This window comes from Rhinolophus ferrumequinum, chromosome 20, assembly GCF_004115265.2.
Source record: "Rhinolophus ferrumequinum isolate MPI-CBG mRhiFer1 chromosome 20, mRhiFer1_v1.p, whole genome shotgun sequence".
NCBI classification, from domain to species: domain Eukaryota; kingdom Metazoa; phylum Chordata; class Mammalia; order Chiroptera; family Rhinolophidae; genus Rhinolophus; species Rhinolophus ferrumequinum.
The window spans coordinates 47305904-47320574 of record NC_046303.1 but is presented as its reverse complement, the minus strand read 5'-3'; the positions used below and the strand labels follow the sequence as shown (position 1 = coordinate 47320574).

Sequence of the window (14671 nt, the reverse complement as noted above, 5' to 3'; positions counted from 1 at the left end):
TGGAATTTCCAAAATTAAAAACATCAAGTTCCTATAAAAGTCTTAAAACGGCCCCGCTCGGCTATGTGCTAAATAATGTACATGGTTGCACATAGTTGTAAGGATAAAGAAAAACAGGATTTCAAAGATTCTTCAAGTATTTTTTTCCCTCGCCTCACCTCTTCCCTCCATGCTAAACATTTTTCAATCAGGGCTATCGGGCCTGACCACATGGGCCAGTATGTTCCCTTCTGAAAGACAGTAAGACAAGAAGAGTATGTTGAAAAGGCAAGTTTTAATTATAAGTCGTGTAAATGTGGATTGAGCAAGTTCATGTCAACCAAAATTGATTCTAGAGTTAAAATGGATGTAACGTTAGAATAACAGGAGCAAGGAGATTCTGGATATCCAAAGATCTGAGGTGAGCTGATGTTATTAACAGAATAGGAAAGGCTGGAAACAGCTAAAGCTTCTCTAATTCCTCTCCTCTCAACATAAGTGGCAGGGAAGTATTGTTGGTGAAAAGGGCCCCTGACACCTTAACTAGCCACCCACAGCCCCGGGTTCCTGACAGGACACTGGCAGGCACCACAAGAGCTGAGGGGAGCTCTTTTCCTCTGGGTCTTCAGACTCTCCCTGTCTGACGGTGTGTCCCCTCTCCGTCCCTCAGTCTCCCTCTCTCCCTTCCTTTCTCTTTGGGGGCCACAGCCCGGATTCTGCTTTGTGCCAACTCCCCCACTGGCTTTTACCCGACAGAGACTTCCCTTTTACTAATAGCAGTTTACTCTATCTGCTGCACATTTCCTAAAAACGCTGTTAGGTGGGCAACATGAAGATTCAACTGAAGCTTGACAGAAATCTTTGTTATTATCCCATTGTCTTACCAACAAATTCCTATAAACTTTAGAACTAGAAATTTAAAAAGTTATTGGAACTAGCTGTTGGCCTCTAGACTTCGGGGCAATTAGGCTAGTTCCACAGGAAACAAAGCTTGGTGACAGCTGCAGATGGACCTGTGGACTCCTAACAAGGATGGAGGAGCCAACTCTCCGTGGCCCCTCACAGTCACTGGTCTACCCACCTGTGTGACCTGCAGCGGTGCCCCTGAGGGGCACGTAACCTCATTAGAAAGAACAGGCGGTACTCCTCCGTGGTCATGGCCATTGCATACAGACAGCCTGACTCTCTAAGTAGGTGACAGTTCTGTCTCCCACAGGTGAAGTTATCTGATCCTTGAGAGAAAAATGCTAAGTGCCCAATTTTATACTGAGTTTTGTTTGCAGGGAGGCTGCTTTTCTGTAAGAGCTGAATAAACAGCAGCCAAGCAGCTCAGCTTATGTTTTTTAATGACCTAAGAGTTTATCTAACTTAAAGTAAGATTCAAGTCCTGACTTGAAGAACTGTGTGTAAATTTCCAAACTGAGAAAATGGAAATGGGAACGAAGAAGCTAAAGAATATAAACTATGCACTTTAAGTAGGAATGGTAAAAATAAGTAAAATAAAGCAGGTGCTAGGGACAAAAGTATAAAAAGCCTGAAATAGATGCCCAAAGCACATGTATTCCAAAATATCTTCAGTTGCCAACTCAACAAGATAAGCGAGGGATAGTCTAGTCACTTAGAAATCCATAAGGACTTTTTAAATGAAGTGTTGAATAAATACATGACAAAATGCATTACGTGCAGAAATTCCAAATTTGTTTGAAGCTGTAGATTGAAAAAGTGAGTTTAAGAGGTTGTAATAAAATTAATTTGGTATCTGCAAATTTCTTGTATAGAGAATTAGTTCATTTGAGAAACTGGTTGAGAGAATGTAGTAAGAAACCCAAGGGAAAAATTAATACATCAGTTTATCATAGACTATGGTGAATGAAGCCCATATGCTTTACTTCCTGTCTCTCTGAAATCCCATGGAGGTGATCCAGGCAGTGTAATAGAGAAAATGCTGTACATTCTTGGAATTTGAAACTTGAATGAGCTTCTAGAAGTGTTGGAGGACAGTGTGTTGATGACAGTAGGGTGAGCGAAAGTTGAGGGACCCCTCACCCTGGCCCCACTAAACTCTTCTAGACTGGAGCTGGGGCTAGAGAGCAGTGACAGAGGTTGTGCCATGAGTAGAAGAAGCGCACAGGGAGGTGAAAAGGCAGGGGCCTCCACACACTGAATCATGCCTTAGAACAGTGTGCATAATGCAAACCTGTTAGAATTTCAAAGGGAGAATTACAACCATAATTCAGAATGTGACTTTAATATCATGTTTAGGTTCCTGAAGATCAAGCAGGACCTAGAAAAATGTATGAAGGTAATTAACAAGGATGATTTAATAAACAAAGAAAAAACTTGTCCCCTACAAGTGAAAAAATATATATTCCTTTCAAATGTCCATTGGACATATGCAAAAAAATGATTATGAACTAGGCTCAGAGGCAATTGTAGTAGATACCAGTAAAGCATGACACCAAAAGCAGGGACCATAAATGTCACATATTCCACTAAAAATAGATGACAGACTACATATGCCAATATGTGAGGAACTCTTACAAATAAGTAAGGAAAAGATAAGTCGTAATTTAAAAAATGGGCTAAGTACATGAAAAGACTACACACACACACACACACACACACGCACGCACGCACGCATACACACACACAGAACAAATAGCCAACGAACATAAATAGCATTTTAACCTCTCTAATTATTAAAGAAATGTAGAATAAAAGACTGTATGCATAGAGTAGCTAAAATGAAAAATATTGTCAACGTTCAGTATTTACAAGTGGTAAGAATTGTCAGCTCGGTCATTGTTATAAGTACTTGGTAAATGTAACTTAGTACGTTTTTGGATAGAAACTTGGCGGTTAGTGTTAACTTTTAACATTTGCCTTGACCAACCAATTCTGCTTCTAGAAATTTGTCCTAGGGAAATAATTGGACAAGCGCACAAAATATACAAGGATACATATTATAGAAGCATTGTTTTTTAACAGTAAAAAATGGAAAGAACCTCCAAAGATTTCCATAATTGGAGATTGCTTTATTCATTAAAAATGACAACGTTTCACTATATTTTTCCATATGGAAAGATAGCAATGAAATAGCTGTTAAAAGCAAATAGAGTGGTTTGTTATGATATTATAATTATTTTTTAAAAGAAAGAAAAGTGAATGTGTATGTGTGCGTTTGTGTCTGTAAACATTAAACACTCTGAAAGTATTTACACCAAAATCTTAGCAGCAGTCATCTCTTGGTAGTAGTATTGCAAATTTTTACTTTAAAAAAATGCTTCTATATTGTCAGATTGTTTTTTAAAATAAGAGTAAAATTTATGTAATCCACTGAAATCATATGGCTATTTCTGTTTGGAGATAAAATATTGTAGAAATAACAAATGAGTTAAAATGCTACCTTTAATTCCACAATATCAGAAAGTTTTTCTGTCAATTCTAGTAAACATTTCTTTGGTGATTACAAGAACAAAACCCCGAAAAGGGATGATATTAGAGAGCTCACATTTATTTACATGTCCTTCTGCAGATGAACGTAACTTCTGAATGCTATCAAACCAAAAACAGTTTGGTGTTACCCTTCTGTTTCTCTGGAAGTGAGCTCTGCAGAGCTCATTCTCCCACTCACTTTGGTTATGTGTATCTGCCTTTCATATCAAAGAGACATTTTTTCTGGAGGTGGAAAAAAGGCTCTGGGGAAATGCAGAAAATGATTTCTTTAAGCAAGGGTAACTTCAAACCCTTGTCTGTGTTCCTTATAGCATTTAAGTAACTAGTAGAGCTTTGTAAAACTTGCCTTCTCCCCGATTGAGAGACTTCACTTAGGCACTCTTTTTATTTAATGTTCTTTAAGTGCCTTTGATGGGCGTGACATAGTGGAAAGGATATCAAAGTAGAAATCTGAAGGCCCAGTTTCTAGCTTTTTGGTAACTGTTTGACCCTGGGCCGAGCAACTCAGCCTCTCAGTTTTCCTCCTCCATAACCCACTGTAAGGATCTCCGATGGTCTTTCAAATGGTCTTGACTCAAAGATCAAATGAGATGCTCTGCACCCAAACCAGGTGCTTCTGTGAGACACACGAGGGTCTGAGTGCGTTAGGGGATGCAGAGATAAACGAGACATGACCTCTCCATGCGGAGAGACTTCCACCCTGGTCAGGAACACAGATCCTCAGGAATACATGAGATTCTGCGTGGGAGGGGTAGGCAAAAGAGCTATGCTGCCAACCAAGTATAGAACTGTGGAGACTCGAGTTATATTATGGTGTCATCCATTCTACCAGGGTCATAACAGAGAGCCCACTAGCCTTCTTGGAGATGGAAATTAAAAAGCACTTGTCCTAGTGGAAAGACTTATCCCCATTCTCTGATTAAGTCTTGCGATTAGACGCAGGAGTTTTTTGTTGTTGTTGTTCCTTTATATTTTATCTTGCCAATCAACATGAATGAAACTAAGCTTCGTGAATCCCAAAGCATTCTGTCTCCAGAATATCTCCCCAAAATGCGATGTGGACAATTCTTTTCCTTCTGTGATTGTAACAGAGAAGTCCAGCTTCATTTTTGCCTTTATAAACATATCTTGACTTAGACAAGCAGCAAAGAGGAGCAGTTTTGTAAACTAAAAGATGGCAGTCTATGGAATTCTTTCCCCTAAAACTCCATCAGAGTATTCAGAAGGAAAAATGGGCCTAATATCACTGGCTTTCAGCCAGTCTTAAATAAATTATAAACAACCAAGTGAACTTGTACTATAAATGGTCAAGATTTTAAGACATAGACATCTGTGCTTTTTATGTGTTATTTTGCTTCAGATTAAGAAATGGGAGTAGGTATCATACATACCAGAAAGCATGGAAGGTGTGTTAGAAATGCATTCAGGTCTAAGTTACAACAGGGAAAGACTGACCACGGCATAAACAAAAGCAAAGAGGCTTATCTGTCACTTGCAACAAGCAGGCCTGGGATATGTGGGCCAGGGCTGGTAAGCCACTTCACAGGGCCACCAGGGACCCAGGCTCTCTCCCTCTTTCTACTCGCCATGTCAATAGAAAGACCTCCATCTGCATGCTTGTTCCATTATTGCTGCAAAATGGCTGCTGCCCCGCTGGGGAGGAAGGAATACAGTAAAAGCAACAGGCAAAGGGCATGCCAGCCAAATCCATCTGTATCTTTTGAAAGGTTTATATTAAATCTGAGTGAGTAAATCTACTTAGCATCTTTTCACTTACATCCCATTGGTGAGAACTCACTGGCGGATGTGGACACCTCTAGGTCAATCCCTAGAAGTTAAATGGGGACAAAAGGCTGTGGATGGCAGCTGGCTCCGCCCACCCCAAAATAGCTGCTCACAACTGCTGGTAGAACAGGTATTCATGCTAAGCAAAAATGTTACTGTCACTGTTTTACTGCTGTCACTTAGCCTCTTAACGGACAATTGTCCTGTCTTATAATTTTTATCTTGTATCCTTTTTGGTATCTTGGCATCTTTAAAACTTCAGGATAGCGCGCAGAACGAACACATGCTTCTTCTCAGGTTTGAGTACTTCCTCTCTTCAACCAAGTTCATGGTTTATTAGCAGCCATGCAAAAGTTAGGTGCAGGCAACATTTAGTGTTTCTTTCTGTTCCTCTGTAGAATTTGGAGGACGCTAAACCATCTCAGAAGGGAGGGATTTACAAGGACCTGATTGTGTAAATAATCTTAAATTATTTTAGAAGTGCTATGTAGGGAAATGCTATGCATGACACGAGTGAGAAGGTTTCAGTGGCTCTGTGTGGCTTGCAGACCCTTCAGATTAAGAAATCAGAGTAGGTATCATACCTGCTGCCGTCTCTGTGTGGTTTTTCCCAGACGCCCAGGATATTAATGTGCCTTTAAAGTAAATGATTCACATGAAGCCTAGTTGGCTGTCTCTAATTACGTTTCTCATAAAGGGAACTAGAAAAGCATTTAACCCTTAAAGCTAAAAGCATTTATTTCTCAAAGGGATTAAGTGTTCAGGACTTTTTGCCTCCTTGAAAGACTCTGGAATGTCTACACACCAGTTTGTGCTTATACAGCTTAGTAGTATTTTTGTTCTGTGTTGATTTATTTTGCAATACTGCTAAAAATCACATTCTACAACTTTTATATTTTCTAAATTGCATCCTGTGCACCTTAACACATAGCAGCAAATCATGGTTTTGTATCTCTAACATCAGAGTATCATTGCATGGTAACTGAAAGTTACAGATTATTAACTATAAGTGAAAAATTATGCAAAACTAGTGTTTTCTTCGTCTTAGAGAATAGAAGGACAATGAGATAGTGTATTGGTTAAGAGGTTTTGGAATCGGGCAAAGGTGATTTCTCACTGAGTCTCTACCATTTCCTATCCCTATTTCCTCACTTGTTAAGTAGAGATAATTATTCGTACCTCACAGAGTTGTGTGCTTAGCATAGTCTTGAGATCTGGCCTACACTCAACAACTGATGGCCATCCTTACTGATAACAGTAAACAAGTTGTGAGCACTAGATTTGTAAGAGCAGCAATATCGAATATGGCCTTTCCCTTTGTTTTATTGAGCATTCAGCTCAAGCAGAAAGTGGGATGCTTACATGTTATCCCTCTATTCATTGTCCAAGTGCAAAAACCTTAATTTAAAATTGTTAGTTAAACAGTAATTAGTCATTGTTGGGGAAAAAGCTTCTTATATTCTGTAATCTTGAACCCAAACCCATGGTGATCCTCAATATGGACAGTGTTCTGTGTTTAAATAACATCTGATTCTCTTCAAGAAACAAGGCAGAATAATTACTCCTTACTTTGCGGATTCAGCAAAGGATAATTAAGAAAAATATGAAATGCCTCGCAAATTTCAGAGTATTGCATTATATCCTTTGTCTGTGTCAGCTAAGCCCCCTGACTAGTAGGAATTACCGTTATGAGTGGTCCTGGGCCTGCTTCAGAATAGCAGTATTAAGTACTGTGGTAGACAAACCCCCAGGTGGTTAACCCAGGGAATGCTTACATTGACCCAGATTAGCCCAGTGGAAATGTGTCTGTATTTTAATCTCCTCTGATACATTATAAATAGCTTGAGCAGTTGTCTCTACAAAAGCAATTGTGCCTGTCTTCAGATATTTTACAATTATGCAGTACTCAATTGGGACCAGGTAAAAGTATGTGAATTTTACTGAATTGAGGTACAACTAATAAAAACTATGTTATGATGTTTTCAGTGTTTAATGCCTCCCCATTTTCTAATGACTATTTTGCAAATGAGAAAAAAAAAAGAAGAGTTTTATATTGTCCAATTTCCCACTACCAAACGTAGCCACTGAAAATACTGTGGTGTATTGTCTTTATGCATTATTTTGTGGATTTTTTTTTAAATTGGGGAATTTTGGGGAACAGTGTGTTTCTCCAGGGCCCATCAGCTCCAAGTCGTCCTTCAATCTAGCTGTGGAGAGTACAGTTCAGCTCCATGTCCAGTTGCCGTTTTCAATCTTTAATTGCAGAGGGCACAGCCCACCATCCCATGTGGGAATTGAACCGGCAACCCTGTTGTTAAGAGCTTGCACTCTAACCAACTAAGCCATCCGGCCGCCCCTATTTTGTGGATTTTTAAATCTTAATTTATCATATACATGTTAATTTGATTGATTACCTTCATAAACTTTTGAAATACGGACCAGTTTACCTAAGCATTCCATTTTCCGTGTAGTTTGACATTGAAATGATTGCCAATTACTACTTTAAGTAAACCTGCAATATTCATCGTATTTTATAAAATTATCTTTGACTTTAGCATTATTTTCTAGGATATATTACAAGAAGTGAGCTTAATGAGTCAAAGGGTTCATACTCATGAGCGACTTATGAGTGACTACTTATTTTCAAGTACATTTGACAACTCTAGGTATTAACTTTAAAAAACGCACATTGCTTCTTTGATTGGTAGACTGTTTAAAATTATATTTATTAAATTAACTGAAATCCATTCTGTAACATGCAAGGTTTAAATAAGTGAAATGAAACTACTTTGGTGTATAATATGAAATGAAGAGCTTAATTTTCCCCCGATACATTGCTGTTTTTAATTTTCTGGTTTCCACCTCTGTCTTTCAGTTTTACTGGAGACTCTAAACTTGCCTCAAGTATGCGCTATGTGGAAACACAATCAATGCAGATAGGAGCATCCTATATGATTCAGTTCAGTCTGGTGATGGGCTGTGGGCAGAAATACACTCCACACATGGACAACCAGGTGAAACTAGAGTATTCAACCAACCATGGCCTTACCTGGCACCTTGTCCAAGAGGTAAGTCTGTTTTCCTCTAATGCTTATGATAGGTAACCTCCTTCTTTTTACATAGGAAGCAAAGAATTACAATTCTAAAAGGCTAGGTTTGTTGAAAAGGTAAAATGTTATTTGTAACATAACTGACATAAAGTCAGCAGCAAATTATAATGATGCCACATTCTGCACTGTCAGATACTAAAGGGTAATTAAAAATGAAAAAGAAATGGGAATAACTTCAGGCCTGGGTACCCTAGGGTAGTGTTTTGAATATTATTATTATTTCTAACCTTCTTCCTCTATAAACGTATCTCTTTCCCTATGGCATGTCTTCGCTGTTCTTAGTTCTAAGTTTCTTTACCTGTAGATAGACCTTATTAAGAGTTCTTGCCTTAAAAAACAAAAGCAAATACGTAGATTTAGTTTCTTGGAATAAAATAATAAAATGTACTTCTTTATATATACATACTGGTAATCTGACATTGCAATAAATGCATAAATATCATAGTGGATAGAATAATTTTACCAAATGTCAATGTTATGATCACAGGTCCAAAAAATGGATCTTAATCCATTTCTATGTTTACATGTGAGATTTGGAAGACATTTAATTCCATTGTGGCATCTTGTTTCAGTTATTTCCCAAATATTTTAGCTTCACAGAAGGAAAATCATGGATTACATCCATATTGCAAATCGTGAAGATTATGACATTAGGTTTCTCTAAGGTCTTTTTCACTTGTGGTGAGAGAGTTTACATATTGCCCCTGGAGGAAATAGAAGCTGAGTTTAATTTTTGCCTGGCTCCCTTTTAGGAATGCCTTCCAAGTATGCCGAGTTGTCAAGAGTTTACATCAGCAAGTGTCTACCATGCCAGTGAGTTCACACAGTGGAGAAGAGTCATAGTGCTTCTTCCCCAGAAAACTTGGTGAGAGATGACATTTTTAGATATGGCTATCACTTTAACTTTTACTATCTCTGTTAGCATGACTCGAATATGAAGAAAACTTAAGCACAATGGCAAGATGCATTCGTTTTTCTTTTATCAAAAGACCCAGATCTTTCTTTTATGCTGAGGATATTTGAAAAATAAAGTTAATTAAAATTTGGTTTCGAACTGTTCTAGTTTTTTCTGGCCTCCCTTTTTGCCCCAACTTTTCTTTTTGTGGGAGAACTCAATGAGCCTGTTCCTTTAGCTTTGATATATACAAGGGAATTATTCAAGAATCTAAAAACTCCTGTGTCCAGACAGTTTGGATTGCAAGGGCTATTTTCTTGCAGCAAAGCCCTACTTTTTATTTCAAAAGCTTAATATACACTTTTTTCTCTGTTCGCATTCCTTCAGTAACACTAAACATCCCCCGGAAGCAGAAGCTTCAGTAACTAGCTGAACAGTTAAACATTTGATAAGGTGAAAGAGAAAAGCACATTTTCTCCTCCCTTTTTGCCCCCCGCCCCCGCCCCAAATATTACGTGGTTTCATTTTCTATTGAGCTCTGGGTGAGGAATAGATGGAGCCAGAGTGAAGATAGGGAGACCAGTTGGGGGTTCTAGGCATTAGATATTTGAATGGAGTATGATTGTAGTAGTCATAGCAAGAGCCATCACCTGTGAAATGTGTGTCAATCCAATAGGGCCTGCTGATGGGCGTGATGGGGGCTGTGGTAGAAAGGGAAGAATCAAAAGTGACTTCTACATTCTGGGCCTGGGATGGTATCACCACTGACTGAGATGAGAAAGACTGGAGAAGGAATGGATTTGGGGCAAGAAATTTAGAGTTCTGGTTTTATGGGTGAAAAGAGGTGAAGGAGAATATAGTCAATAATACTGTACTAAGTGCACCGTGACAAGTGGAGACTGGACTTTGTGTGGTGATCACATCGTAATATATGTACATGTCGAATCACTATGTTGTGCACCTGAAACTAATAAAGTATTTTATGCCAAAAAATCTTTAAAAAGAAGAGGTGGGGTTTTTTATTTGTTTGTTTGGTTTTGTGATGTGAAGTTTGAGATACTTATCTATCCAAGCAAGACTATCAAGAAGCCAATTTGACTTATGAATCTGGAACTCAGAAAAGAGGTTTGGGCTGAAAAGTTAAGTACCATGAGGACTATTTAAAGCTCCGGGACAGGATGAGCTCACTCAAGAAAGAGCTTTGGATAAGAAATTAGAAAGCCTGAGTCCCCAGTATATCGCTACCAATGATTAATTAGCCACGTGATCGTAACCATTCGCAACCTCTTCAAGCCTGATTCCTTAAGAGTATAATGAAGAGGTTTCATTACTGGATCCCCCACAGTTATGGAATACTAAGATTCTGTGATTTGTGTAGTAGAAAAAAGCATAAAAGAGACAGGAATTATATTTTTCTGTGGTATCTGCCTTCTAAGAGCCCTTTTGTAAAGAGAAAAGTACTAAATAAACCCTTCTTAGATTATTTTGTATTAAAGTTAACTTCTACACAAAAACAATTGGTTAGGTAACCTAGAATTATTATTATACTTCCCTTAGTTGAAGATTGAATTATTGCATTATATAAGAATGCCTGCTTGATTATTTTTAGGGATTCATCATTATGTCAGTTGGAATAAAATGCTTGAAATTTGATTTCCACAGATTTTTTTATATCCAACTGTGAGTCATTTCCTGACTATTCTGTTAATGCTTTGTATAACAAGTTCCCACTTTCTCTAGCATCCTCCTATTTTATGTCTACTACTGGGAATATAATCAGACTTTAATTTCAATGATACTCTCAGCATATCAATCAAGATATTTAAAACACCACATCAAATAATTGAAATACTGGTCAAACTTGGTGCAAAGCTGCTGAGATTTATTGTCTTTCATTGTTTTGTCATTAAGTATATTACCCTCATTGTTTAAAAAATACTGATTTTTATTCATTAATATGTGGGTTATAATTTCAAAATTATGATGGTAAGATACTATTGGTACTATATTTTAGAGATGTCTTTTCATCCACAGAAATGTCATACACTATTATTCTTAATTAATGTAGTTTAAGCTATATACAAGGAGAATTGTCCTTTATCCAAAAAAAAAAAAGCCTTTGTACTTTATCTTCTTCACTCAGACTGCATTTTGCATTATTTCTTAGCTTAAAAGATAGACCACTGAGTTGAAAGTTTTAGTACAGTCAGAAAAGTTCAGTTCTCATCAACGTTTATTAAACGCTTGAGAGGAGAGATACTGATCCTTAAACTCTTTTTTTTTTCCTTCTTTTATTTAAATCTTATTGGGGAATATTGGGGAACAGTGTGTTTCTCCAGGGCCCATCAGCTCCAAATCATCAATCTAGTTGTGGAGGGCGCAGCTCAGCTCCAAGTCCAGTTCCTTAAGCTCTTCAGTACCTGCCACATACTTGAGGTGCTCTTTAAATGTTGGAAAGTTAGATATAGTATTAATTCAATATGCCTCAATGAACTAAAGAGATGTTTTATTGCACAGTATCTCATTTTACAGACAGAAAAAGAAATCTAGTAGGTTATTCCTCCCACCATTTGTTCTTAGTACATGGAAGTAAATAATTGAATTCTGCTTTTCCAAATTTCCTTCAAAGCCCTGGGCAAAGAAAGTAAAAATATTTTTTTAAAAACACACAACCCCATAGGATATTTATTCTAACATTCTTACTGACTAATACTTAAACATTATTGCCTTTTTTAAAAAAAAAAAAGTGTCAACTGGTCATTATTGTTTTTGTAGCTATAATGCTTGAAAATTCTGCTATAAGGATAAAGTATATTTATTCTCCTTGGCATTCTTGATAATTTTATTTATTATATTCATTGCAAACTTTTGCAAATAGCATATTTTTCTCAAGCATTGAGGAAAGGGAGTGCAGTTTAGTTTGAAGCAGTATTCCTTTGGGCAAATCTTTGTTCTGCTGTTTTAATTCAAGCATATTCATCTATAAATTGAAAGCATAAAAGCACATGTGGTCCCTGCATTATCAAAGATCTATTAACTTTGGAAAATATTCCAGATAGGACAACTTAGAGTGGAAATATTTAATATGTATACAGTGCTCAGAGAAATTTTATTGTATATGAACTGAGTATTTGTTATCCAATGAAAATTAATTTTGTTTTTATGAGAGAAATTTACATACGAACTGGGCCTAATGAGACCGGAACAGCTGTCAATTGCTGACTTCATAAACAAATCAACACCTAATGACTGAATGAGTTTCAGAATAATTGGGTAAATGTAATTACAGTAACTCTGAAGGTGGAAAATACAATTTAGTCAGTCTTCATTTACCTTGATTCCTCAGGTTACCTAACTGTGAAGAGATGACTCAGTGCTATTTTATTTCAGCCTAGAAGTTTATATGGGGGGGAAATCAAAGAAAAGACTGTCAACTTTTGCTGCTCTGGGGAATCCATAGAGTTTGGATTTTAAATGCAAGTCAACTTCATTTCATGATCTGCACAGCAGTAGACCCACTTTCATACTAAATCCAAAATACACAAGATTTTTCTCCTAAGAATACGTAGTGGGGGAGGAGAGAAGATGGGGGGTGCGGACAGAGAGAGAGAGAGAGAGAGAGAGAGAGAGAGAGAGAGAGAGAATTGGCAAATTAAATAGTTGTGTTGAAGGCAATATTTAACAGTGATGCAGCTGCAAAGTAGTGAGATCACACCTTGTGATCTCACATGTGACCAGCTGGATTGCTCACACAACTAATTTTTTTTCTCACTAAAAATAAAGCCAATGTTCAACGTTTTTTTGCTTCCTTTTCTGTTAATTAACATCAGCGCCTTAAACTGGATTGTAATTTTAAATGGAATAATCCACTTTAAATTTTTTTAATCTTAAGAAAACATCTTCTCAAGAGTTCACAGGATGCATGTAAGGATTCATTTACTTAGAAAAGAATTTAGAAGGCGTCTACATGTGACTGTTTAGAAGCACAAAATAAACTGGGAAATCTAGGACAGATTTCTGAAACCCTCCAACTGCATTTTAATCTTTGAAATATCAAAACTTCCAAATAATATGTGCCATAGGTTTCATGTAGGCATGTGACTATAAAGAAAATAATCACCTTGGTCAACAACCACCAAAGCAACCATTAAATTTGTGAGCTGGAAGGAATCTTAGAAATCAGTTTGCCCAATCCCTTTATTTGAGAGGCGAGGAACTAGCAGCCCCCAAAGGCTTAAATTTTTCACTAAAGGTCACACAGCTGATAAATTGCAGAGCCAGGGTTCTAGGGGTCGGGTCCCCTGACTCCTAGAACATTCTTCACGCCGTTACCTACAGAAGCCAGAAACCTGCTGCCTTTTCCTGACCTGCCCACCCACTCACTGACTCTTTTGTTAGTGGACTGTGTGTGTGTGTGTGTGTGTGTGTGTGTGTGTGTATACACCTACTTTATTCTGTTCCTGTGTAAACTATTGAGACAAAAGTTGTCCCTGTCCTCAAAAGATGTCACTATCTAGACACCTGTGGCCCTAGACTTGACTCAGATTATAATCAATATTAAATGAATATAGTCATCTCTTTGTCATGACGCTGGTGCATGAGTCTGAATTTACTTGTTTTCTATAGGGCACCATGTTCTAACACAATGTACCTGCTTTAATAGGAGGCTTTTCTACTAACCAGTTCTTAATGGGACTCTGAAAACTGTGATGGCTGTTAAATTACAAACATAAACTATCCCGATAGAGGAAGTGCATCTGTCTGTCTCATTGTGCAACATGACGAGCTCTGATAGGCAGCTAACTTGTGTCTGCTGGACGCGTCTCAGTGAATGTGGAATTACCCTACTAGGAATAAAAATGCAACCTATTAGCCACAGATCATTGGTAAAATAAACAATAAGGGCTTAGTCTGGATTTTAACAGTCTGTGATGTACTTAGGGAGTATTTAACATGTGGGTAATTGATGCAGTGGACTTAAATGGATCATTCAGAGCCATTAAGATCAAATGTACCTGTAATAGTGTGCTTGGGGAGGGTTTCATCAATGAAACTGAGCATACATGTTAGTTCTACAAATCCTTTTTGTTTTCTTTCTTTTGCACTTTGACCAAAAAGAAAATAACGGATTCCTGAAAATTCCTAGAGGTGAAAAATATGATGTGATTTTAGAAGAATTTTTTGTGATCATCAGTAAATGGAAACCTTCTTGATATTGCTCTGAAAACATCCTCCTTTAGATTCTATATCTGGTTTAGATGAATGAAGGTCCCAAGTGTTTCTCTATGTGTAATGAATGGATTGTTCAGCTTTTTATCTCCACTTAACATCACCTTGTCCATGAAACCTAAGTAAGTTAGTGTTCCAGAAATAATCCAAATTTAGCACCCAGATGTTCTCGCTTGTAACATGGTACGTTGTAGCATGTGCCCTTAACCCCAAAACA

At 37.5% G+C, this 14671-nt stretch overlaps 1 protein-coding gene across 1 annotated transcript in view; it reads left to right on the top strand.

Annotated features, from left to right (window-relative positions):
• RELN (reelin) overlaps nt 1-14671 on the top strand; it is a 496978-nt gene that overhangs the window by 348837 nt on the left and 133470 nt on the right. The window contains 2 exon segments of the mRNA XM_033088143.1: nt 8096-8288; nt 9083-9195. Coding sequence (XP_032944034.1) covers nt 8096-8288; nt 9083-9195 — 306 coding nt within the window.